This window comes from Eleutherodactylus coqui, chromosome 8 (assembly GCF_035609145.1).
Source record: "Eleutherodactylus coqui strain aEleCoq1 chromosome 8, aEleCoq1.hap1, whole genome shotgun sequence".
NCBI classification, from domain to species: domain Eukaryota; kingdom Metazoa; phylum Chordata; class Amphibia; order Anura; family Eleutherodactylidae; genus Eleutherodactylus; species Eleutherodactylus coqui.
In genome coordinates, this window is record NC_089844.1 from 136,151,529 (window position 1) to 136,178,996 (window position 27,468).

The window sequence follows — 27,468 nt, forward strand, 5'->3', positions numbered from 1 at the left end:
GACGAGTGAATTCACGGTGCGGAATTCCGTTCGTGGGAAGGAGGCCTTTGGAGCGCTGTCTGCTCTATTTTGCTACAGTTAACGCACCTCATCACCCATCACAATGATGGGGCACGTTAAACCCCGTTATCAGAGGCAGTAACCTGCGTCCGAAAACAGCGGAAAAATTCATAAAATCTTAATGAATCCATAGATGTCTATAGAGATTTGGTTGCTCGTGGAAACTGCTATAAGGCCTGCAATGGTTTACAGACCTGAATTAGATTTATGCCCACAGCAACCAATCACAGCGGAGCTTTCATTTTTCAAGTGTAGAACGTGAAGTGAAAGCTGCGCTGTGATTGGTCGCTTTGGAAAACATGGCGCTTTGCTGTGAAAGAGTATTGTACATGTCCGTGCCGGTTTATTACACTCCCCGTATAACGCGCTGTACTGTATATATATAATATGTATATACAGCTTCCGTGGGTTGGTTATGTTACGTGCGCGGCCCCGCTTGTACCTGCGCTGGTTGCAACGTGCGCGGCCCCGCTTGCAGCTGCGCTGGTGGCGACGTGCGCGGCCCCGCTTCTCCCACTCTCGCCATGATCTGCCTGGTGCTGACCATCTTCGCGCACATTTTCCCCACCGGTGAGGCTCGGGGTAGAGGGGGGTGCCGGTTATTCGGGGGCTCGGGTTACCGGCGCTGCTCTGCAGTCAGTACGTCGGGCGGCCTGTGCAGTGCTGGGGGCAGCAGAGGGCCGTCCTGTCTGTAGTGCATTGTCCGCTTTGTGTGTCCAGCACTGAGCTGTGCAACCCCTTGCATGCCGGCTTGTGCTGGTAGAAGTCTATAGCAGGGGTAAAATCGTGCAAGAGGAAAGGTGCGCCACTGCGCAAAACGCAGGAAATGCGCCGTACCGCTGCCCCATACGCTGTAACTGTGCCTTCACACAGCGCAAAAATGTGCGTGCAAAAAAAAAACGGCGGCCTGTATTACATGCGCATACACCCCAGGGCGGCGACTATCGGCACGCAGCAAGCAGGTGTCTCAGAGAGGCCATGCATTAAGGGGGGCACTAATGTAAAGTAGTGCAAAAGTGGCGTGGTTACCCATAGCAACCAGACGCATGGCCGCTTTTGTATGAGACCACCCCCACTCTATGGCTTGCACTTCATGAGGCCGCCCCATTAATAACAACAACAAAAAAATCATGAAAAATTCTGCAACTTTCTAATGTTTTTATTTGCCTCAGTGCTTCACTCCCCAAATCTCTGCTTGCTGTCAGTGAACAGAATCCTCCTTACATTCCATCTGCGACGAGGGGGGGGGGGAAAAGTGTCACAGATTCCATATGGGAAAGCGGATTGTTTGCGATGGCGGTTTTGTGTCAGACCCTTTTTTCACACCAGTGGATTTGAATGACGGATTCCGCCATCGCTGTCAGATCCGCGGTAAAACAGCGGCATTGAAAAACATGTCTCTTCACATTTTCCTGCGCACTCATGTTACAAGTTGCGGATTCCACGAGTGGAAGAAAAATCGAAGCTTGCTGTATTTTAGCGTAGATTCCACGCGGACGGCCTCCGCTGAAGTCAATAATGCGTGCGTTCCGTCACCCGTGCGTAATGAACATTGCATCAGTGGTGGAATCGCTCGGAACTAGCAAGCGGAATGTATTGAGAAGCCCATGAGAGACGGACGGAGACTCTTTTTGGTTTAGTTTCCCCGTCTGCGATCGGTTTTCCGCGTGGAAGATTCGCTGTGCACATGCGTAATCCGCGCTTTAAAAAAAAAAAATCACATTTGCGATCTACCGTGACCATTCGCAGTTTATTTCCGCGGTGTGCCGCATGTGGAATATGACCCGTTCGTGTGAGCCCGGCCTAAGGCGGGTGTCACACAGGTGTAAGAGCATTTACGTGCGCATCTGCGCAATGGGTGTTGCGTAATTGCTTGCGCAAAAAAGCATGCACGCATATTCCCAGTTATTGAAATGGGTGATTTACGTTAATTACTTCAATATGCGCCTTTTTTTGTGCGCAGGAAAGTCTTAAAAAAGTTTTAAAAAAGTTTTTTGTTATGACCAAAGTGCATGCGCAGAATACACGCCCGTGAATGCATCGCTGCGTATTGCTAAAAACGGTCGTGTGACACGTGGCCTTATTTTTTTGAGATGACTCTTAGGTCGTCCATTTTCCTCGGCCCGTGGGATTGTTCGTACGGCTAATTGCGGATTCGTTACAACGCATCATTATGGCCCGCTGTACGGTACATCAGAACCCACATAAGGCCTCTCCCATGGGCGTAAGTATCTTTCCTCTGCGGGTTTCCGTCTGCGTAGGCACGGACGCCGGGACTGAGCGTTAGGGTATAATATGTGAGACGACACATGGTGGCGACCCCTGCCACGGAGGACGACGCTTTTGTATCCAGCCCAAGAAAAAAACGGACAGGGATGGAAACCTAGAGACCAAAGAGGTGATCGTCTCATATATTAGACCTCCTCTACTATCCCTGTGCTGTTTGTGCATAGAAAACGGAAAACAGACAGCGGCGAAGACAACAACACAAGGCGCCAGGAGCCTCGGGATACGTTACATGAAACGCAAATGGCGCGGATTTTCTGCAGCGGGAAATCCGCGTCAAAATGGTCAGTCTTTGTACTTACTGTTCTGCTCTTCTCTACAGCCTGGACGGGGATTAATGAACGCACCTTCTTGGCTATAAAGCCTGATGGCTATCAGCGGCGCCTGGTCGGCGACATCATCAGGCGTTTCGAGAGGAAGGGCTTCCGATTGGTTGCAATGAAGCTAATGCAGGTGGGTCGCACACAAGCGGAAATGTTATATCTGTTTGTTCGGGTCAGTCGTCTGTGACTCACCTATGTGCTCCATATTTAGCGGGGGGGATTAATGGGCACCTTACAACAAAACGCATTAGTTCTGATCTCACCGTACAACTTTACCACTATCGAGGAATATTGCGTTGTGCTCGGGCCGCAGTAGTGCATCCCTCATAGGAGATGGCGGTGCCATCATCCCCAAAGTAGCTGTTTGTATCTAAAGAGAGCCCTTCGGGTATGTTTACACGGGTGGATTTGCTGCAGCAAGCCTGCAAGAAATCCCAAATTGGTAAATTCCTGTGCAGGTGTGCTGCCGGAGAATGGTTAGAAGAAGAAAATAGGGTATTCACATTCTCCATTTTCACCCCTTTCCCATACTGATCCCTGCCTGGTCCGCGGCCGGCTTCTCCTGGCCTCCTGCAGTGACATCTTGACTTATGCGATTGCTGCAGCGGTAACATGTCTATGCGGTGCATCATCATGGAGGCCAAGATGCAGAGACCGGTGGGGGACCTGGGGAGACTCTGTATGGAAACAGGGAGAAGGTACGGAAAGGCTTTTGGTTTTTATTTTACTGTAACTTTTACTAAAAATGTCCCTACATGAGTACCACAGCAGGTAGGGGCATCTGTAACCACCACAGCAGGTAGGGGCATCTGTAACCACCACAGCAGGTAGGGGCATCTGTAACCACCACAGCAGGTAGGGGCATCTGTAACCACCACAGCAGGTAGGGGCATCTGTAACCACCACAGCAGGTAGGGGCATCTGTAACCACCACAGCAGGTAGGGGCATCTGTAACCAGCACAGCAGGTAGGGGCATCCGTAACCAGCACAGCAGGTAGGGGCATCTGTAACCACCACAGCAGGTAGGGGCATCTGTAACCACCACAGCAGGTAGGGGCATCTGTAACCACCACAGCAGGTAGGGGCATCTGTAACCACCACAGCAGGTAGGGGCATCTGTAACCACCACAGCAGGTAGGGGCATCTGTAACCAGCACAGCAGGTAGGGGCATCCGTAACCAGCACAGCAGGTAGGGGCATCTGTAACCACCACAGCAGGTAGGGGCATCTGTAACCACCACAGCAGGTAGGGGCATCTGTAACCACCACAGCAGGTAGGGGCATCTGTAACCACCACAGCAGGTAGGGGCATCTGTAACCACCACAGCAGGTAGGGGCATCTGTAACCACCACAGCAGGTAGGGGCATCTGTAACCACCACAGCAGGTAGGGGCATCTGTAACCACCACAGCAGGTAGGGGCATCTGTAACCACCACAGCAGGTAGGGGCATCTGTAACCACCACAGCAGGTAGGGGCATCTGTAACCACAGCAGAATCCACAGCAGTTGGAACTTGTTGCAGATATTGACTTTCCATTAAACCCAATGGGAGAAATCCACCACCAATCCAAATCCTAAATTAGCATGCAATCTAGTGAATTTCTTGAAATCCTATCCCCTTGGCTTGTACTGATACTGCAGATATTGTGGGGGAAACTTCTGTATGGAAAATCCACAGCGTCTGCAGTATTAGGCTGATCTCAGGGCTCATTACACCTGAGTGTAGGCGTTTTTACGTTTGGCTGCCGGCACCGTAAAACCACGTGAATGGGTGTTTTTCCGCGATCACGGCCAGCGTTTTCTCGCCCATTCACACGACTGAGAGCATAGTTTTTAGTGAAAAAAATACGCTGCACCCAGGTAAACCCTTACTCTGTAAAAATCCTCGAGATGCCTTCCAATGCCTATATAGAGGCACCTCTAAGCTTTTCGCTGCGTTGGACTATAATGTCTCCTTCTCCCTTTTTTTCCCCCTACTCCCATAGGAGTCTATGGGACCCACCGGCGTATATGGGCCAAAAAATAGTTCTAGAACTATCTTTTTGGCCACCGTATATACGCCAGACGTATTTCAGTTGCGTATGTTCTATTTTCAGCGGGTCGACGTTATCACGCGCCGTGTATTTGCCATTTAAAAAAATGTATTGGAAACCAATGCCTCAGATGGCCGTGTATATACGGTCAGGTGTAAAAACGTGGCAAGCATGCGCTCGTGTGAGTGAGCCCTCACATAGGAGGTTTTTTACAGCATTTAGCGTGTCGTTTCAAATGTTGCGCTGAACGCTGTAAAACAACTCCATTGATTTCAACAGGGCTTCTCAGACAAGCGTGTTAGCAGAAACGCTGCGATTTTCGAACACTGTCTGCTCTATTTTAGTGCCTTCAGCGATGTATATAATTTTTTTTATGCATCTAATCACCCATGGCAATGATTGGGCGCATCTATAAACGCTGTTGAACGTGTTTGAAAATGCTGTAAAATGCCGCATTTAAACTGATGCTTGTGGGAGAGCAGCCTGAACCAAGTGGGAGAGCAGCCGGAAGCAAGTGGGAGAGCAGCCGGAAGCAAGTGGGAGAGCAGCCGGAAGCAAGTGGGAGAGCAGCCGGAAGCAAGTGGGAGAGCAGCCGGAAGCAAGTGGGAGAGCAGCCGGAAGCAAGTGGGAGAGCAGCCGGAAGCAAGTGGGAGAGCAGCCGGAAGCAAGTGGGAGAGCAGCCGGAAGCAAGTGGGAGAGCAGCCGGAAGCAAGTGGGAGAGCAGCCGGAAGCAAGTGGGAGAGCAGCCTGAAGCAAGTGGGAGAGCAGCCTGAAGCAAGTGGGAGAGCAGCCTGAAGCAAGTGGGAGAGCAGCCTGAAGCAAGTGGGAGAGCAGCCTGAAGCAAGTGGGAGAGCAGCCTGAAGCAAGTGGGAGAGCAGCCGGAAGCAAGTGGGAGAGCAGCCGGAAGCAAGTGGGAGAGCAGCCGGAAGCAAGTGGGAGAGCAGCCGGAAGCAAGTGGGAGAGCAGCCGGAAGCAAGTGGGAGAGCAGCCGGAAGCAAGTGGGAGAGCAGCCGGAAGCAAGTGGGACAGATTTTAAAAAATCTCCTACAGATGGGGGGAAATACAGAATTATTTTTATGCCAGAATTCTGCATTAAAAAATCGGCACCATGTTTTACCTTTGTAGATCCGAGGAGGAGGAGCGCGGTCGGCTCAAGATGTAACAAATCTATTAACGGGCCTTATCTAAAACGGGCCATACAAAGCCGTCTTTTATAAATATGCGCCATGGTGCAGAACAAATTGGCATGGAAAGGACATGCAGTGCGGATCTGAAATCCTCCGCATGCCGATTTATCCTGCAGATTTCCACTTTTCAAATGAGGAGGTGAAATCCACTGCAAATCTGCTGCAAATGCCGCATGTAATACAAGCAGGTTTTTCTGCTGCGGAAATTGCATTCTGTGTGGACATGCCCAAAACGGGATTCTCTTGTGATGCCATAGATGGCATAAGGATTGGATACAAGAAGGAAGACGCCTTGGTGCTTGTGGCTTCTTTGACAGATTAGTGCAGCTCCTCACCAGGCAAATGAATGGGGCTGTGTTGCATTTGCTACTAGATTAGGGGTTGAAGCATCAGACTGCCCACAAAGTATTATGCCATCACTGATAATGTGAAATCCCACCTCCCTCCCCTCTCCCAAAGAAACAAAGCTCACCGGGTCTCCCGTGGCTCGACTTTTCAGTGTGTATGAAGCTTTTTTTTGTCTTGTCTCATTACAGGCATCAGAATCGCTTCTAAAAGAACATTATTTTGACCTGCGGGACCGTCCATTCTATAACCGCCTCGTGAAGTATATGGGTTCTGGACCTGTGGTTGCCATGGTAAGGGCTGACAATCATTGGCAAATTATAATCAGTCCTGCTTCTCCCATCTTTGTTATTATCTAACGGCGAACTTCGTTTATACAGGTCTGGCAGGGTTTAGACGTGGTGAAGACTGCCCGACTTATGCTTGGGGAGACCAATCCAGCTGACTCGTTGCCAGGCACTATTCGGGGAGATTTCTGCGTGGATGTTAGCAGGTAAAATACAAATATATGGACTGTATGGTTCTCAGATCTTGCAGGGGTAGTTCAAGGGCTTTTTCCATTACTTAAAATTGCTTCACTACTACTGTCGTTCCTGGTTGCTGCTGACCAGGATGTATGACTGCTGCAGCCAATCACTGGCCGCAGCAGTGACCTTCTGTAGCCAGTGATTGGGTGATACAGGAAGGACAGAGTGGATGTGAAGCAGTCTTAAGGTGTGGGAAAACGCCTTTAACCCCTTCCCGCTCCAGGGCGTAAGTTTACGTCCTGGGAGCGGGGTACTTCCCGCAACAGGGCGTAAACTTACGTCCTGCGGATAGCGCGGTATCACATATGATCCTGCGCTATCCCGCAGCGGAGGGCCGGCTGTCAGGCACAGCCGGCGTCCCGCTGCCAGGCACAGCCGGCGTCCCGCTGCAACAGCGGGGGGCATCGGAGATGCGCCCCCCTCCCGCTGTTAACCCCTTCCCTGCCGCGATCTAAGTAGATCACAAAAGCCGTATGTACCCCAAAATGGTACCAATAAAAACTACAGCTCGTCTCGCAAAAAATAAGCCCTCACACAGCTCCGTACATCAAAAATAAAAGCTACAGGACTTTGAATGCAGCGATTTAAAAAAAAATTTTTTCCAAGAAAAGGGTTTTTATTGCAGAAAAGTGGAAAAAAACTAAAAAAATGTAAGAATTTTGGTATCGTTGTAACCGTACCGGTCCGCAGAAAAAAATGGATTGTCTTATTTATGCTGCATGATTAATGCTGTAAAAAAAAAATCTATGGCAGAATTGATGCGTTTTCTCTCCCTGCTATCATTAAAAAAAAAAGTTTTACGATATAGTCTATGTATCCAAAAATGGCGCCGATAAAAACTACAGTTCGCCACGCAAAAAACAAGCCTCTACACGGCCGCGTCGACGGAAAAATAAAAAAATTATGACTTGATAAACGGAGAAGAAAATCCGCCAAAAATCCTTGCGTCCTTAAGCCCAAAATATGCCATGTCCTTAAGGGGTTAAAATGGTTGTCCATTTACACAAACGTTAAAATTTAAGTCCAAATAAGTTAAAACAAATTTGCCCTCCTCAGCACCCCAAAAAAGCCAGCGCCTTTGCCCCGCGATTCTCCTGGTGTCTGTTGACAGTAGAAGTCAAGTGACCATTGCTTGATGCCAGCAGTTTGGAAAGGTGATACTATGGCTTTTGATTGGCAGGCAGTGGTCACCTGATGTCCATTGTCAACAGATACCAAGAGAGTCTCTGGGCTGCAGTGCTGCATCGTGGGTGCTGAGGAGGGTAAGCACCGGTTTGTTTTAACTACAGTAATTTGGACTTGATTTTAAAATGTGTGAGTGTGATTGGACAACTCCTTTAAGTACTGATGGTGCATTGTGTGACACTCTTTGGAATCCCCATATATTGGCAGAATGGGGGTCTACCTGCCCCTGTGTGGAGCTCCGGAAAAGTGTAGATGAGGTGGCCATGTATATCTCCATTGGAGTTTATGGGAGCAATGAAACACTTGGGTGTGTCAATAACTCACATAAACTCCGATAGAGGAGGCTGCCTGCATGTACTCTTCCTCTCTGGAGTGTGAGCCAGGAGGAAGAGGAACTTTATTCTTCGGACGAGCGCAGGATGGGGGGGCCCCAACATGCCTCTGTTCCATCCATCCTGTGTTGTCAGCCCCATGTAAGTGACTGTGTTTTGTTGATAGGGTTTCCCTTACAGTGTAAGGGTTGGATATTTCTGCAGTACTGGTGCATGATCTCTTTTTCCTCTTCTTTCAGGAATATAATCCATGGCAGCGATTCCAGAGAAAGTGCCCAGCGGGAGATTGCTCTCTGGTTTAGACCAGATGAGATTGTCTGCTGGCAGGACAATGCTGAGAGCTGGATCTACGAGTAAATATATATGGGATAGATACGGATGGAGCTGTTACAAGTTACACAGGGCTTTTACTTTTTTTTTTTTTTTTCGTTCGGATCATTATTCCAAAGGCTGGAGACGGAACTTGAACGTAAAGGGTTTCAGATTTACCAAGGGGTGATGTTTACCCAGGGGCATTTATTCCGAGTTCTGTCCAGCCAGCACTTAGGTTTTCTGATAAGGTTTGTGAGTCCTAAACAATATTAAAGTAACCCTTCAGTCTCCTACAGATATTCTCAAATGACACTGCTGTGGGTGTAAGGGTATGTTCATACACTCCGCATCCAATGCAAGTGAATGCTGTATTTATACCCTATTCACATGCAGTGGAAAACATCAGCTCAGATACCACACAAAAAGTTGCAGATTAGTTCCATTGAATAATAGAGCTGAATCTTATGTGGATCTGCAGCACATCCACTGCAGAAGTTGGAGTGTTCGCCTCCGATTTCTGCTGTGGATCCTCTTGTAAAATACTCATCGGTGGTAATCCTGATGTGTTAACATCCCCTTTGGCCTTCAGATGTATGTTTTGCACCCATGCTTAAAAGGATTCTGCCAGCAGGTTCATACAGCCTGAACCATGGGCGGCATGAACCTGGAACAGGCACGCCTATTTCCCCCGTGATTGTTTTATTCTGAAATGCTGCGGCATTTCAAAATTAGTAAACTCTGAAATTTGACCTGCAGCTGAGCTGTGCTGGCCTGTTCCCACCTGCAACATGAAGACTGAAAGCTCTCTCCCCTTTTGTGTAGAGCGAGAGCTGTCAGTCTTCATGTTAGTAAGGCCAAAAAAAAAGCCACATGTCCACCTAGTTCAACTATTACCCGCCAATGTTGATCCAGGGGAAGACAAAAAAAACCCAATGAGGTAGAAGCCAATTTTCCTCATTTAAGGGAAAAAATGCCTTCCCGTTGTGTTGTTGTTGGAAAGCAGTCAGTGTGGCCCTGTGACTCGGAGCTCAGATCCAAGCCAAACTGCAACCTTTGCGTTCATGCTTCATGGCTTCCTAGATAACCAACGGGGAACACGTTGAAGGGTAATAGTCCGCGTTCCACTGTCTATTTCTGCAGGAGGCTGGAGGTTTTCTTTAACTCTTCACAAAAGTAGAGATAAGGAATGAGCTTCTCCCCCGCCAGTACTTCTAACAGTAGGCATTAATGCCTTTTATATCAGGATCATGTCTCGTTCCTTACTTGAATTGTCACTCTTTTCACCCTCATGGCCAGACTGACTGCAGTAATGTCTACAAGCTTTACCCCAGGACTGATCACCACCATACATTATAATAGTGAAGATCCTCATACTCCTCTTTGCCTTTATGGTAACATTTGAATGTATTTAGAGGGATTTTCCAGAATGTCCGTCCGCTATATGATGCTGCTGTTCTATTGTGTCCAGGTACATGCTAGTAGCTGTGTCACAACCGCTGCAGACCACTGACCAAAGTAATGGATGTCTTTGGATAGCACAAGACCATTGATCAATTGTTTACCTGATCTATCTAGCAGGGCTGTACCTCTGTGTAATCCTGGGCAAAGACTGAAAAAACTACTTGGAGATCGTCTCCTCTACAACCTCCCACTTTCTTGAAAGCTTTAGTTTCCTTAGAACCACTGTTCTTAAAGTCTTGAAGTAGGCTGCATCTAGGCTACCAGGCAATGCATTGCTTCCTGTGGTCGCCACTAGCTTCACCTCCCTCTAACACTGGTTGCTGTCATTTTTTGCCTTCCCATCTGCTGAGAGGCCCGTGACCAATTATTCCCCCTGTTCCTGGTTCTTGTGTAGCCGCTTCTCAAAGGGCCAGTGAACTCACCCAGCCTTCCTGTTCCCAAATTATGTTGGCCCTTCCTATATTATGTATGGCACGTCTTTCTCTGAAAGGTGCCTGAGCAATAAGATTCCTAGTGTTTCAATGCAGATGTGTCTGTATTCTGCTTGCTACTCTGTTTTGACCCTCCAGCTTTCCCGAACTCTGCCAATCCCAACCTTGGCCGGTTTGCTGATTGAGTCTTGTCTAAACACCACCCACACCAACCTCCAGCTTATTTATTGTATGAACTCTGCCTCTCCTGACCTCGGCCTGTTATCTCACTCCATCTTAACCTGATGCACTGGTGACTTCATCTGCCCAAGTCAGCTTTCACTGTGCTGAGGTAACCACCTTTAACCCTTTCCAATCCAATTTGTATCCTGGTTTTCCTAGGGGGCTTACTCTTTTTCTGACATTATACAACGGCGCTATCTGCTGGCTAAAGCCAGTACTGCATGAGGTGACACGTTGGATAGGCTCCGACAGCATAGAGGCTTGCAATATACAGTAAGAGAACCCCAACGGACGTCTTCCAAGATCTGAGCTGTACAGCCTTAAATCATAATGTCTTTAGACGTCAGACAGTGGATTGGAAAGGGTTAAAGGGTGAAGAGCGGGGACCTCTTGGAGCTGCCCTTGGGAGATCAGGCGGTAACGCAATAGATCCACTCCTTCTGCATTACACTCCTGAGGAGCATTGTCATGAGCTAACCACCAGTGGAAAATACTCCATCTACACTATCCAGAAGATTTCTGCACTTCTTGGGCAAGCCACTGCTCTGCCTGGCACTGTAGAGTAGCTACTAAGCGCTCACTCAGCCATAATATGGCGGCAACAGCCATACCCACTGCTATTCTACTGGACCAAACTTAGAACACCATTGAACCTTATGGTGATTGAAGTATAGTACGGCCCAACTATGAGGCGGGTCTATATAGTATAGCTGTAGCATGAATTTTCAGCTTTTGCCCAGGACAATATCCTAAAAAGAATAAATATATATGTTATGCCAGAGACTGCAGCTTGGGATCAATGATCTGAATTAGCTGTCACTTAAATGCCAGTTCCAAACCATATTCGTAATGGGGATTTATATGAAATGTAAAGAATTTGCCCTGTTTTGTTTTTTTATGGGTTTTCTTAAAAGGGTTATTCAGGCTTGGGAAAACTTTCTTCCAGAAATGGCACCACTGCTGGTAACAGGTTGTGTGTGGTATTGCAGCTCAACTCAATCCATTGTATATGTTCTCAAAAGATTCAATTGCTGCAAAAACACTGTAGTGATTCTGCTGAGAATCCACAGAAATGCTGCAAATGGTGAAAATCTGCAGCAAACTGTTGACACTGCGTGTAGTAAAAAGAGTTGAATAAAGTGTCCCCCCCAGCTGTCCAGTATCAATCAGCTGACGTTCAGGACACTAGAAAAGCTGAGCTGACATCCTTCCCCCTTACTAGATAGAGATTAGAAGGGTAGATAGATACCAGAGTGACAGATAAAGATAAGAGATTGATAGATATGCATTGTGATGTGAAAATTGTAGTCTGTCAGTCATTTTGTATAGTTTGTAGAGAGAAGAGTTAATGGTCTTTCCGCATATAGGAAAGCTGAGTGCTGAGCTACCTTTGAAGTAGACTTCAGGAAAGGCTGTTACACTTCTCCCCCAGGGGGTCTTTGATGTCCTACAGCCCCTCTGGAGCCAGAGCCAGCAAATGTTTGTTAGGAAATAAGGAGAGGAAATAGGCTTCACACCTTAGTAGCTCTTTCCCTCCCTTACTGGTCCAAATGGTCGTAACTGACCTGATAACTTTTGGAGGCAAAGTTAACAAAAGAACGTGCCCGTAAGACAAAGGAAAATGTAATTTAGGAATTATGAAAGATCTGTACGTCGCAGCCCGATGACGTGGATATTTTGTGGAACGTTGTATCCCCGCTAATAAGATGCAGGGATTCCCACATTTGCACGACGCTCAGGAACCGAGAATTGCGTATCTCGGATCAGATGCGTCCAAAACTACTCATGCGTGGGCTCAAAACACACGTAAAATCACAACAGGAAACATCGTTGTCATATTTTCATGGTGGGTCACACCCACACGGAGTTATGAAGGAAATATGTATTTCAGGGAATTATGTGTTCCAAGATGAGCCAACCCCCATGGGGGCTGGAAGGAACTATGTGGGAGTTACCCCAGTGAGAGTTTAAAAATCGCACACGAATGTGTGCTCAGCGTCAGCCCCTTGGAGGTCACTATACGTGAGGTCTGGTCCGCAGTTCTGGCGCGACTCCACGCCAAAGAATGGTAACACTCTTCTTTTAATCCCTGTTATTTTACTGTTTGTGATATCATATGTAAGTCTCTTGCCATTATCTTGTAACATCATTTTCGTATTTTTTCTGTAAATAAGCACTGCTCTATTCTTTGAGAATTAAACTTTAAATTAATTAGTGAGCCTCGTCCGTGTCACACGAAACCATATTCTCCGAAGATTGTATTCAGAAATCGGGTTCCAATTTACCGTAACCAAATTGGTGGTGGCAGCGTTTTGTATGCATATTGTAGAGCTCTGGAGTGCGTTAGAACTGACCAGGTTGGTGATTTGAGTTTCCGCTTCGCATGCGTGCAGAAGTCGGAGAACGCTAAATACAAACCAGCCTGTATTCTAACGACTGCCAGCTTGCAATACTGCAGAGTGTTTGAGGACCAGAGGTGGGATCGATAGGTATCGTCCCTTCCCCTCTCTCCTCTTGTCCAGTGAGGGACAAATTGTTAATAAGTGCAGGGCCAGGTGGGTTGCTGTAGAGTTGTGGCTGTGGCTCATGGTCGCTTTTCAGGAGTCTGGAAAGTTGGGTACCAGTCACTCCACAACCTAAGAGCCTTTCCTTCCTCGCCCTCGCCCTGCGTACGTGACAAATTGGTGGCAGCGGTGGGATAACGTTAACACGTTCGTGCCAGGATTAAGCAGTTAGTCCTTGTACGAAAAGAAGCACCCAGTCTTTGCGAAGATTGGTGCCCTTCTTACGAGGTTTCACTCAGTGCTTTTTGTGTAAGAGACTTACGATATCCCCAGACAGTCCCCTCCCCTTTCTTCTTGTTTTCTATTCTATCTTTTGTTTGGCAAAGCAACTGCGGAGATGGCAACTAGAAGCCAGGCCGCTAAGCTAAGGGGGTCGGTGACCGAGGTGCTGGGAGAAGACGATTTCTCGCACCAAACCACAGCGAACCCCGATACAGAGATGGATTACTCCATCGGAGATGAGGACTTTGACTTGCCTATCCGAGAGGCTCTACAACAGCTGAGTGCAAAGAACCCTAAGCGGTACATGCAATTTGTTCGCAAGCTGCAAGAAATCGCAGAGCATGAACGCCAGGCAGAGCGAGAAGCCGCAGAACGCCAGGCACAGCGAGAAGCCGCAGAACGCCAGGCACAGCGAGAAGCCGCAGAGCAAGAAGCCGCAGAACGCCAAGCTGAGCGTAAGCACAGGCTGCGAATGGCCGAACTTGACGCACAGATTTTAAGAGCACGGTCATGTGAGTCCAACGGCACGAGGAACGTGCAACCCCAACGAGATTTCTTCCCTGTTCTAGAGGAAGACGGAGACCTGGACATTTTCCTGAGGGACTTTGAATGGGTCTGCCACCAGTACCAGCTGCCCACTGAGCAATGGGCCAGGTACTTGACCCCAGGGCTTACGGGCAAGGCCCTGGAGGTGCTTATGGAAGTGCCCCAAGAACAGAATGGTGACTACGAGGTCATCAAAGCAGCCCTGATCCGGAAGTGGACCAAGGGACAACCCATCACCCAGTCTGTGGACCTGGGAGATATCATGCTGAAGGAGCAGTTCCTGGAGACTGGTACGGAGGACATCCACCAGTGTGTTCAGGTCTGTGACCCCAAAGCTGCAGACAGCTACGTCGCTGACCAGAGACCGAGTCTTCAGATATCTGAAACCAGCTGGAGAGAGGGTAAGCAGAACAGTGACTCTGACCAACTCTTACCCCTTTTGCCTAGATCCTCAGGGGGGTCTGCTCCCTCTCCACCCTCCAAGTCTCATAGGGAGACACGCCAATGTTTTTCCTGCAACAAAGTGGGCCACGTCAGCGCCACTTGCCCTGACGTGAAGACAGCCCCCTTCTCCAAGCCTCCTGAGCCTGCCGCAGGTATTATCCGGGCAGGTGGGGGTAGTAGAAAGGACACTGGCAACTGGCAAACCATGGCTGTAGGAAAGACTGTGACTATGGAGCTGCATGATACTGATGCAGAGATGACCATCATGCACACTGAACTGGTGTCCCCCACGGACATGATTCCTGAAAGGACTGTGACTGTGATGGAAATTGGGGACACCCACCCTACCCTGCCTATGATCCGGGTGGATCCCGATATGGGTGCAGGGAGGGATTTGCGGGAGGTGGAGGTATCTGATGACCTGCCTGCCAATGTTTTGCTAAGATCTGATGAAATGCACAAGTATGAAGTCATTGTTGCTATGAATAAAAATGTTGATGTCATGTGTGTTCCTGCGGAGGTTGGTGATGCTCTTGAATGGTGTAGCAGTGGCAGCGATGACGCGATGTGCACCACTCTTGAGCTCACTGAACTGACGCAGCCTAATAATGTTGAGGTGTCCTGTGACACTGTGGTCCTCAGTGATGTCACAACTATGTGTGATGTCACAGAGGATTCCCCCATATCTCTGGTAATAAGTATGGACAGTGGTCCAAGAAATAACAGCAATGTGAATTGTGCTCGGTCAGAGCCTGCACGTACCATCGCATGGTGTGATGCGGCAGGTGAAAGCCGACCAGTAAACAACGCTGACCCAGAAGTATGCCCAGTTGGATTGAAAGAGGTGGCATTCCCCCAGAATCCAGCTGACATACTGTCTGACCCCAGTGGGGTCCTGTACTTGACATCGACCCTGGCTGCTCCCAGCCAGGAGTTCCAGGCCGCTGGGCATTCTGATGCCAGCTTGGGGGTGTTGAGGGACCTCACGAGGAAACCTCTCTCTGTGCCCGATGAAGGTAATATCCATGTGGATCTGCTAGCCACCCCGCTGGTGGACGGATCCATCAGGGACACAGATCACAGCCTGCAGCTTTCTGGGGGCCAGCGGTCCCAGCTGCAGGAAGGCCTACTCCCCTTCATGTCTGCTTTCACTGGGAAACCAGGGATGGCCCAGTTGACAGTTCACCAGGTGAACACTGGAAGCCGTCCCCTGGGTAGGCAGTCTGCCTACCAAGTCTCCCCAGAGGTGCAGGCAGATATGAAGTGGGACGATGAGGAGATGTTGCACCTGGACATCTTCCAGAAGCCCCAGAGTGCATGGGCCTCGTCTGTAGTCCGGGAGCCAAAGGAGGACCGGACAACCCGGTTCTGTCTGGACTACAAGTTGAACGTCATCACTGTGTCTGAAGCTTATGCGATGCCCCGCCTCGCTGAGCTATTGGACTGGCTGGCCAAGGCCCAATACATAACTATCATGGATCTGCGCCAAAGGTTTTGGCAGATGCCTGAGACAAAAGAGCATCAGCTACAGTTGGTCAGCTGGACCACCAATTGGGAGTGTTCCTTTTCATCCCTGAAGGCTGCTCTGTCCCAGCAGAGCGGAGCAGAGGTGGGTTTCGTAGGCGATCTGTGGGATCAACCTACTACACCCACTCTAAAAAGGGGAGGTGTAGTAAAAAGAGTTGAATAAAGTGTCCCCCCCAGCTGTCCAGTATCAATCAGCTGACGTTCAGGACACTAGAAAAGCTGAGCTGACATCCTTCCCCCTTACTAGATAGAGATTAGAAGGGTAGATAGATACCAGAGTGACAGATAAAGATAAGAGATTGATAGATATGCATTGTGATGTGAAAATTGTAGTCTGTCAGTCATTTTGTATAGTTTGTAGAGAGAAGAGTTAATGGTCTTTCCGCATATAGGAAAGCTGAGTGCTGAGCTACCTTTGAAGTAGACTTCAGGAAAGGCTGTTACACTTCTCCCCCAGGGGGTCTTTGATGTCCTACAGCCCCTCTGGAGCCAGAGCCAGCAAATGTTTGTTAGGAAATAAGGAGAGGAAATAGGCTTCACACCTTAGTAGCTCTTTCCCTCCCTTACTGGTCCAAATGGTCGTAACTGACCTGATAACTTTTGGAGGCAAAGTTAACAAAAGAACGTGCCCGTAAGACAAAGGAAAATGTAATTTAGGAATTATGAAAGATCTGTACGTCGCAGCCCGATGACGTGGATATTTTGTGGAACGTTGTATCCCCGCTAATAAGATGCAGGGATTCCCACATTTGCACGACGCTCAGGAACCGAGAATTGCGTATCTCGGATCAGATGCGTCCAAAACTACTCATGCGTGGGCTCAAAACACACGTAAAATCACAACAGGAAACATCGTTGTCATATTTTCATGGTGGGTCACACCCACACGGAGTTATGAAGGAAATATGTATTTCAGGGAATTATGTGTTCCAAGATGAGCCAACCCCCATGGGGGCTGGAAGGAACTATGTGGGAGTTACCCCAGTGAGAGTTTAAAAATCGCACACGAATGTGTGCTCAGCGTCAGCCCCTTGGAGGTCACTATACGTGAGGTCTGGTCCGCAGTTCTGGCGCGACTCCACGCCAAAGAATGGTAACACTCTTCTTTTAATCCCTGTTATTTTACTGTTTGTGATATCATATGTAAGTCTCTTGCCATTATCTTGTAACATCATTTTCGTATTTTTTCTGTAAATAAGCACTGCTCTATTCTTTGAGAATTAAACTTTAAATTAATTAGTGAGCCTCGTCCGTGTCACACGAAACCATATTCTCCGAAGATTGTATTCAGAAATCGGGTTCCAATTTACCGTAACCAAATTGGTGGTGGCAGCGTTTTGTATGCATATTGTAGAGCTCTGGAGTGCGTTAGAACTGACCAGGTTGGTGATTTGAGTTTCCGCTTCGCATGCGTGCAGAAGTCGGAGAACGCTAAATACAAACCAGCCTGTATTCTAACGACTGCCAGCTTGCAATACTGCAGAGTGTTTGAGGACCAGAGGTGGGATCGATAGGTATCGTCCCTTCCCCTCTCTCCTCTTGTCCAGTGAGGGACAAATTGTTAATAAGTGCAGGGCCAGGTGGGTTGCTGTAGAGTTGTGGCTGTGGCTCATGGTCGCTTTTCAGGAGTCTGGAAAGTTGGGTACCAGTCACTCCACAACCTAAGAGCCTTTCCTTCCTCGCCCTCGCCCTGCGTACGTGACACTGCGGATTTAAGATCTGCACCGTATGGATGAAATGTGCTAAAATCTCTTTTGCATGACTTGTTCTTGTAAATTCTGCACACTTCGGATATGCAAATTTCACCTTTGATGTAAATGCTACAGATATTCTATGTAAACATACCCTTATAGAGCCAAGCTGCAATATGGGACAAGTCGTGGACAGGCGGTGCGCTGCTTCTGGAAGAAAAGACCCATGTTTTTTTCTATCTCTGGCCAATCTTTTAAATCTCTGTGATCCTTAAAAGGACCCCGTCGCCTCCCTACAGCACTATAAGCTAAGCTGTCCTGCTGCTGGAGAGGTTCCTACGCTGTCACCCACCGAAAGTCACGCACACGGCAGTGTGACTCTTGTGAGATTGCCGAGTGTGTGCACCCCCATAGACTTGCGTGGGAGAACACGCACATGGCAATTTCAGAGGAGTCACATTGCCGTGGGGTGTGCGATCTTCGGCGGGTGACAGCGTAGGAACCAGAAAAGGGTGACTATAAAAAATCACCTGGCTTCTGGTCACCATAACCTAGTTTATGGCGCTGTAGGGGAGGGACAGGTTCCCGTGAATCATGTAAACTTACATTTCCATTACACATTGCTAATGCCTATGGGCTGGACAGTATGACGAGCCTGGTTTATCAGGGTCTAATGATCACTTGAAGAATTGGTCATTCACACAGGGCATTATTGCACAATGTATGGTAAAGACCCCGTTGATACACATGGTCTCTGATTAGTATGTGGGTGTTATGATATTTAGGACCTGTCCGCATGTTGTGGAAATACTGTGGATTCTCTGTGGCATTTTATAGTACAGGCAATGTGGCCAAGATTTCAAGACCTCTCATCCACACACAATAGAGAACATTCATTGACTTGTGTGGATTTATTAGTCTGTGGCTTGGCAATTTGTGCTTTAGGCTTTTAGACTTTCATCTCTTCAAAGGAGGGGGTGAAACTTGTGTCCAAATCCACACCAAAATCAACCATCGAAATTCTGCAACATGTCGACATCCCCTGATTGTCATTGGGGTCCAGTAAATGAAGGCCCTGTATGCTGAATGTAGGGGGTGCCAGGGTTTCTACTAGTACAAAAGTCTTCCTTTTACTGCAATCCATCAGGTCAGCCTGATCATCTGATGGTCTTTGCCCAGTATGGACCTTGGGAGGGGTGTAAGGAGTTAACACATTACATTCGGGGTCCTTTTACACCAAACGATTGTCTTTTGAATGAACAAACTACATCATCCATCGCTCGTTCAGCCTGTTTATACAGCAGATACATCGCTGGCTCATTCACTCAAGGAATTGTTCAGTTTTACTGTATAAGTGACTGAGAACGTCTCAACAACCGCTGTTTAAACCAAACAATAAGTGAACGAGCCAATTTTGTTTTTTATTTTTTTTCATGCCTGCATGAAATGGACGAGCGAAAAGTGAATGATTAGCGTTTGTCTGATCATTGGCGCACGTATATATTATTCATTTTTGCTTGTTTTAACGATAATGGCATTAAAACACAGTTGCGGCATGCAAGCTTGGAACATGTTACAAGGAGAGGAGTCTTATCTGGAAGCTTTCTACATATGGCCAATCTGTTCCCGGCAGCTGCTCTGTGTGAACGCGGCCTCGGGGTCTTTATCCTGCTGATTGATTGCTTACAGTTAAGACGGCCATAGACATCAGATCATTGCAGGCCGAGTGATATCATTAAAGGATCAGGTTCTTTTACAGACTGAAGTTTACGTTTTTGTTACGATTGTCCATTGGTAAGGTTGTTGGGTACAATCGGGCACAATGGGTTGGGTGGGGGTAAGTAAATAATATGTTTACAGGACGAAGGAAAAAAGAATGTTTTGTATTACTGACTTCCCTTTTTGTAATAAAATAGAATTTGGAAACTTGCGTTTGTTTTTTGTTTTAATCTGCTCGTCATGTGCCACTAGATTTCCAGTAGGTGGCGCTGCAGAGGCATTGTACTATTTCATATTTGCATACTACATTTCCCAGAGGAGCATTTCATGGTCTCTAATTGCTTCATTGCTATTTGGCACTCTCCATAAGGAGAAACTGTCCCCTCCCAACTCGATTAATCTAATAGTGTCAACATGATTCCTATAGTATGCCATCTGATAATTCCGTTCAGAAATGCAATATTTCAGAAGACGACGAAAACTCTTGTTAGTATCTGTTGTATTGATTTCTGTCATTCAGCTCCATCATACAGGAAGATCACGGAAGTGCCGGGTTTAGCACATCAGACATTAACGGCGGTCAGCTGACTACAAGGACTACAGTTGGCTCTAGAGATGAGCGAGCCTACTCGGCCACGCTCCTTTTTTGCCCGAGTACTGCGATTTTCGAGTACTTCCGTACTCGGGCGAAAAGATTCGGGGGGCGCCGTGGGTGAGTGGGGGGGAGAAGGAGAGAGAGAGGGCTCCCCCCTGTTCCCTGCTGCTACCCCCCGCGCGCCACACCGCCCCCCAGATCTTTTCACCCGAGTACTGAAGTACTCGAAAATCGCGGTGCTCGATCGAGTAATTAATCGAAACGAGTAGGTTTGCTCATCTCTAGTTGGCTCCATCAGGTTTCCTTCATGCTGCCCGGATGTTACTATACACAATGGCAGAACATGCTGCACTGTTTTGCCCAGTACTTTGGACCAGATCTGTGACGGAGGTTCCACTGTGCGAGCAGAGACAACTACTGTAGATTTTAAAGAAATGGTACCATGTTAAGTTTAGATTTATTTTTTTTAATTAATCTGTTTTTATTTTCAGACTTCTTCCAGAAGGTTCTCTCTTGTCTGATTTCACAATATCTCATGACCTGGCCGTACTCCATTGGTTCCATTGATTCTGTACCATGCTGTAAAATTGCAGAATGACTCCCCTCTAGTTGTTAAAACTATGCAAAAAAAATCCAACATACCCACTTTGCATTTTTTCCCTATCCCACAAGAAACTTGCTACATAATTTTAATTTACATTGCTGTGGAGCTGGGAACAAAAACAAAAATATGTATAGGATCGCATACAGTATGGTAAGATCCACATATCAATGCCCATCCACCAAGCCTACCCTCCACAATCTACCCCTTGTTCATGGAGATCTGAGCTCTGGTTCCAAACTTTATACCTACACTATATTACAGCACACTATGTAACATCTTAACAACACAGGGCATACAGTTACGTCCTGTGGGTTTGGGGTATGTATCGGGGAAGGGCCAATCCCTCTCCAGACAATATGGGTGCTGGCTTTTTTTTTTACAGCCAGCAACAGCTCTGATCAGCACTCCTGCCGATTGTGGCTGTTAACCCTTTAAATGCCTTCTGAAAGCCCCCAAACATGTTTGAGTTTGGGGGCCAAGGCAGTGTGGAGAATTTATTGTATTCCTCCAACCACTCTAGTGATCTGAGCTCAACGGCACGAAGCATTGTACTGTTGAAAGATGGCACTGTGGTCGGGGAAGATTTCCTGAAGTATGGGTGCAGATGGTCAGGTAACCGATCTCTAGCATTCACCACTGAAGGATTGTTGTATGATGACCAGCGGTCCTAGGTCATGCCAGGAAAACACTCTCCAGACCATGACACCACCACCACTAGCCTGTGCACCCATGGACTACGGCTTTATGCTGCCAGATGTGGACCCAGACATCCTTATGGTTCAGCAGGAAACGAGACTGATCACTTCAATGATCTTCTGTCATGTGTCCAAGGTCCATATGAGGCGATTATTCAGGGGCACACATGTCGGTCTTCAACTATTGATTGCCAGTCGATGCAAGGTACACCGCATGGTCATTGGAACTTTATATAACTTCCCCACTATTGTACCGCTGGGTCAGTTGGTCCACTGTGGTACATGATTGCTGAGATACTAGACGTACCACCCGATGCTCACCTCTACGACCAACCACACGTGGCCTGCTGCTATGTGATGTCGGATGTCTGTCCGTGGTTCAACCAGTCTTGGTACACTCTTCATACTGTGGTTTGGGAACAGCCAACAAGTGCGACTGTTTCAGAACTATTGGCACCACACCTCCGGGCACCAACAATCTGCCTGTGGTCAAAGTCACTCAAGTCACCATGTTTACCCATGACTGCCAAATGTCTTCTACTCCACAGAGGAGAGGTCACATTATCTGAGAGCAGCTTGTAATGCGGCCATGTTACTAGATCACAAGATGTGACACGCCAACCGTTCCTAATGTAGTGATTGTTCAGTCTATGCTTGCTGGCAGATCCCACAGATTCTGATTGGATGTAATGTCTATAGGGTATCGTAGAAATCAGATAGTCAACAACCATCTATGGCCTTCAGTATTCTTGAAAGGGTCTTAAGGCCGTTAACATGACACAACACCAGGGTCCTGCATTCATTTTTTAATACATTTATTACATACATAACAATTACATGGTGTTCATGTCACAAGGGGGAGAGAGAGGAAGCAGAGAGCGTTATTCATACAGCTGTCTTTACATAATGCCACCCATAAGACCAGAAGACAGACGGGACACACGGCGGAGTTTACAAGCCTTTTGGAACAGACACATTAGAGCCCCCCTTGTGACACTCTCTTTACATATGTCATTGCCGTAGGTAGAACGAGCTGTTAGAGCCGAGCACTGTATATAATTTTGCTGGCAAATTAGTAAATGTGCTTTTTCTTGTTTAACCCCTGAACTCCCAGAAAATCCTGCAACACTGAGTATTGGAGGCACTCTGGCAGTGCGGGAGCTACAGGATCACATGCAGGGAAGTCGTCATCTAGGGAAATAGCGATTTTTAGATTAATTTGTTCAGTCCCGGCACTACCATTGGTCATTGAAATGTATGATATGTATCAAGTAATCTTGAACACAGGTTCTTCCCAAGCCTTGATGCCTTCATCATTTATGCTGAGTGAGTCCATTTGCCACATTCATTCGCTTGGTGTTTTCAACATTTGGCTGATGGAATGATAAATTATACATTTATCTGTCCAGTGGATGAGGCACCATAGTGAAATTAAAGTAAGGCCCACCTCCTTGTGCTGTTGAAGACCCCTTGCCCCAATATTGGCAGCACTGTGGGGCTATTTGGTGCTACACGTCCTCCTTGGAACTTACAGACCTATAAGAGGGGTGGCAACCAATAAGCAATTGGGTCTTGGAGGAGGATGGCGGTTCAACTACAGCTCTACCTCTTCATGATCCCTATTGTGAATTCTCTTTAGACTAAAATTGTAGACTAGACTATAGTTTTGATGTAGGCTGAGTTCACACCAGCACTGTCACTTAAAAAAAAACCAAAAAACAGAAGTGCTGATTTGGTATATGCCCAATCTGAACGGTGCCGGACCATAAGGGGGTCCATCCAGTTTCAGGCATGCATTCTGGTATTTTCCTGGACATAATAGTACATCATGCTGCACTATTTTGCCCGACATTTTGGAGCCACAGGTGTGAACGTAGCCTTCAATGAGTATTACAGTCATGAGCAGATTTTTCAGGTTTTCACTCATCTACTGGATAGGTGAAAACTGATAGCTTGGTGTGCGTCCAGCCGCTGGGACCCTCCACTGATGCATCCGCCTCACTTCCTCGCTTCTCCCACATCATTGAAATGGAGGGCAAGTTGCGCTAGCGCACCGCAGCCCCATTCATTTCAATGGGGCTGACTAAAATAGCTGAGCGCTTTGTACTTAACTATCAGTAGTCCCTTTGAAAATGGATGGAACTACCAGTAAGTGAGGAGGACGGCGAAAATGGAATCTCAGGATTGGTGAGGGTCCTAGCTAGTGGTTGGATCGCCACCAATCTATTAGTTTTTTTCACCCATCCAACGGATAGGTGAAAACTTGAAAAATCACCCCGTAACTGGAATACCCCTTTTACAGGGTTGTATGAGATTAGAAAAACATAATTGCTATCTTCCTGAAACAGCGCCACCCGTGTCTATAGGCTGTGTGTGGTATTGCAGCTCAGTCCCATTCAAATGAATGAGGCTGAACCGCAATACCACACACAATCTTTGCACAGGAGTGGCGCTGTTTCTGTGAAAAACATCTCACACAGCCCCTTTATGAAATATCTATATGTATTGGGTATCACCTGTTAAAAACTAAGGAGAAATCTCCAAAAATTGTTCTGCAATGTGACAGCATTTCTGTCCTGTATGCAGAGTTTCATTCTTGTCATCCTGCTCTCATTGTATGTAACCTAAAATCTGTGGATTCCAGCTATGGAACTACATGACTGACAGGCAATCATGGGAATTGTACTTCTACCCTACTTATTGCTCATAAACAACCAATCAGAGCCTGTGTTTAATTCTTTCAGTGCAATTTTAAAAAGGAAAGCTGAACTCTGATTGGTTCCCGTTAACAAGGCCATTTTTTTTGAGCTAGTATACATGAGGCCAAAGGACTTAAGGAAGTTACTGCACCCCATCTGTTGCAATGCATCAGGACTCTTTCGGCTTTCTTCTCAAAAGTTGAACAATCGCCTCCGGCTAATTTGATCTCCTTTACCGTAAATGGAAATTTCCTTGAAATTTGGGCATTTCATACAAACGACGCAATATACCAATACTGATAAGATGTGTTCGGCTTTCACATGGGGGCAGAAATGTAGATGCTAATTAACTAATTTGATTCTGTTGAATATCAGTAATGTACATTTTATCAGAATCTTTTGGCATGGGAAAAAAAAATTAATGCTTGCACAGATCCAGTCCAGCCCAGACTTGAACATTTGTGAGCATCTTGGTCAATGATCATCTTTAATTCAGTCCCACACAATCCATATTGGAACCCACCAAGCAGATCAGTGCCAGACTAGATATTAAAACCATGATGCCACCAGCCTGGCAGAGAGGATATTTAGTCACCCAGTTCATCACTCTTAGGCCATGGAACAAGACACATGAGAATTTGTTCCGAATGTAACAGAAATAAATAGAGACTGCAGGAGCCTATGGATGAGCCACCATGTTCTGGAGCTTTCTGAGATGTTTGGGCACATCAGAGAGAGAATTAAATGAGAAGCCCAGCAAAACACAGGCCGAAAAATTGCGCAGAGTTAGATCAAAGTTCCAGTTTGGTATTTCCAGCGGGTGCAGGGAAGCAGGAGGCGTCTTGGCATTCTGGGGACAAGGCTAAGGGTGCGTTTATTCAGGGACGTAGGAGACCTGCCACACAATAATATGGCTTCGCTCTGCCTTAGAAAGTACTGGTTTAGTCTGGTTGTCACCATCTCCAGAATGCTCTTCCGTCTCATCATCTTCTCCATCCCCTGAAAAAAATATGGCATCAATCCTTTAATCCACCAGTACTTTGCTTCCCCAGAGTTCAGTGGTGCCATGAGTATAGAAATAACATGGTGATAGCAAAGTGTAGGAAGATAGACATAAGAGTGCACGGCTGGTAGCTATGGCCCCATTCTATGTCAAAACTATTGATCCTCACTTGAAGAATTTGTAAAACCTTTAGAGCAGTGGTCTCCGAGCCGTGGCTTTCTAGCGCTTACAAAACTACTTTTCTTAGTATGTTGATGGTTGTAATTTCACAATAGCTGGAGAGTCACAGCTTGGAGGTCACGGAATTAGAACATCCATGCTTCATTAACATTAGTGGCCTTCGATAGGTGCTTTCTTAGGGTACGGTCCCACGAACATTCACTGCGTGGCTGAGATGTGGCTGCTATGCGGCCAAAAGCTGTAGCTCACTAATAATTGGCTGCTGACTGTTCATGGTTAATGGCCATGTGGTTTGCGTACAACAATGTGCCCATTAATCATGAACAGTCAGTAACCACTTTGAAGGGGTTGACCGATTAGAAAAATCGCTATTTAAATTTGGAACCAAATTACTTGAAACAAAACCAACTTATCTTTCTCAGCTTCGGCGATCCATCCCCGCTGTTCTCCTTGGCTCTGGTAACGGGAAGTCAGGTGACCACTGCCTTCCAATTATAGATTGCAACATCAATACCCATTCTCCTGGCATCAGTGCTCACATCCTGCGTGCCATGACGGTAGGAGTTCCAAACGGTGATGCTGTGGCCTCTGATTGGCAGGCAGTGGTCACCTGACTTACGCAGTCAACAGAGACCAGAAGAATAGCGCAGCTGCAGGGCTGGATCGACGGCGCTGAGGAGGGTAAGTGCCCATTTGTTTTGCTGTTTTAAGTGATTTGGCTTTCAATTTAAAAAGTGATTTTGTAAACGGACAACCACTTGAAATTCCACTCCTCCAGAACCCCACAACCAGCTGTTTGAAGTAGCTGCGCACTCGGTGACACAGAATACCAAGCACAGCACCATACATTTCACAGCAGCTATACTGGGTATAGCAACTCAATCCCATTCACTTGAAGGCTATGTGACTTAGGCCTCCTTTCCACGAACGGATCGGCGGAAATCCGCTGCGTTGCCCGCAGCTATTAGGTTCTATTGAACCTAATAGCTCAGTGCTCACGGTGCGGAATTCCACACCGTGAAATCTCCTGTCCTCACCCGTGGCATGCTCTATTTGCCGCGGGTGTACGCGCGGATGGCTTCCATTGCAGTCAATGGAAGCCGTCCGTTCACGCTATCTCCCGCTGTAGCACAGCGGAAGATAGCGTGAAAACGCTTCCCCGCCCACCGCCGCCGCATCATGTGACGCGGTGGGCATGTCACATGACGCGGCGGAGGTGGGCGGGGAAGCGGCATGCGGGAGCGAGGACACCGGATCCGCAGGTAAGTTTGGGGTCTCCTGGGGGGCGCCGTGACGGGCTCCGCCGCGGAATTTCGCAGCGGAGCCCGTCACGGCCGTGTGCAGCTGGCCTTAAGAACGTCATGTCACTATCCTGAAAAGGGCGATTGCCACTGCCTCTTTGATGAGCTGGGGTCCTAAGTGTCTGATGTCCACCAATCGGATATTAATGACCTATCTTGAAGATAGGTCAGCAATGTCTTAGGGTCCTTTTAGGCAGGACAACTTCAGCTTTGGCACCAAACAGCCATCCCAACAATAATTGCTCCTGTGCTTTCAAACAAGATTGAGGATTGATCTGTGAACGGTGGCGGAGCAGGCTGGAAATTATTCTGGCCATCCGCCTCCATTCAATGTAAACAGGTCATCATTTGATTTTTATGCCTGCAGAAACGGAATGCTGAATGAATTGTTGTTCATCATTCAGTTGCTGCCGGCATTTACACTGAACAGTTTTTGTTCAGATTCCTGCAATCCAGCGAGAATCCGAACGATTATCGTTCAGTGTAACAGCCACTTTAAGGCCTCCTTCCCACAAACGGATTTCCGCCGCGTAATTCGCGGCGGAAATCCGCTGCGTTGCCCGCAGCTATTAGGTTCTATTGAACCTAATGGCTCAGTGCTCACGGTGCTGAATTCCACCACGGAATTCCACACCGTGAATTCACCCGTCCTCACTCGCGGCATGCTCTATTAGCCGCGGGTGTACGCGCGGACGGCTTCCATTGCAGTCAATGGAAGCCGTCCGTTCACGCTATCTTCCGCTGTAGCACAGCAGAAGATAGTGTGAAAACGGTTCCCCGCCCACCGCTGCCGCGTCATATGACGCGGTGGGCATGTCAAATGACGCAACGGAGGTGGGCGGGGAAGCGTCATGCGGGAGCGAGGACGCCGGATCTGCAGGTAAGTATGGGGTCTCCTGGGGGGCGCCGTGACGGGCTCCGCCGCGGAATTTCGCGGCGGAGCCCGTCACGGCCGTGAGCTGCCGGCCTAAA

General features: G+C 47.6%; 2 protein-coding genes across 2 annotated transcripts in view; one reads left to right on the forward strand and one right to left on the reverse strand.

Annotated features, from left to right (window-relative positions):
• The first annotated feature begins 557 nt into the window (after positions 1-557).
• NME3 (NME/NM23 nucleoside diphosphate kinase 3) lies at positions 558-12,920 on the forward strand. Its single transcript, XM_066576511.1, has 5 exons — positions 558-630; positions 2,669-2,799; positions 6,428-6,529; positions 6,617-6,729; positions 8,520-12,920. Exons 1-5 carry the CDS (start codon positions 585-587, stop codon positions 8,635-8,637), a joined length of 510 nt encoding a protein of 169 aa, XP_066432608.1. The 5' UTR covers positions 558-584; the 3' UTR covers positions 8,638-12,920.
• Positions 12,921-22,111: 9,191 nt separating this feature from the next.
• Positions 22,112-27,468, reverse strand: part of MAPK8IP3 (mitogen-activated protein kinase 8 interacting protein 3) — an 81,938-nt gene continuing 76,581 nt past the window's right edge. Inside the window, exon 32 of the mRNA XM_066576502.1 lies at positions 22,112-25,011. Coding sequence (XP_066432599.1) covers positions 24,887-25,011 — 125 coding nt within the window. The 3' untranslated portion in view covers positions 22,112-24,886. The remainder of the gene's footprint in view (positions 25,012-27,468) is intronic.

What these genes read in the sequence shown, in the direction of transcription:
- NME3 (XM_066576511.1), top strand. Translation starts at nt 585, where the DNA reads ATGATCTGCCTGGTGCTGACCATCTTCGCGCACATTTTCCCCACCG. An exon ending in CGCGCACATTTTCCCCACCG is followed by an intron (nt 631 to 2,668) that starts GTGAGGCTCGGG and finishes TCTTCTCTACAG; the next exon opens with CCTGGACGGGGATTAATGAA. An exon ending in TTGCAATGAAGCTAATGCAG is followed by an intron (nt 2,800 to 6,427) that starts GTGGGTCGCACA and finishes GTCTCATTACAG; the next exon opens with GCATCAGAATCGCTTCTAAA.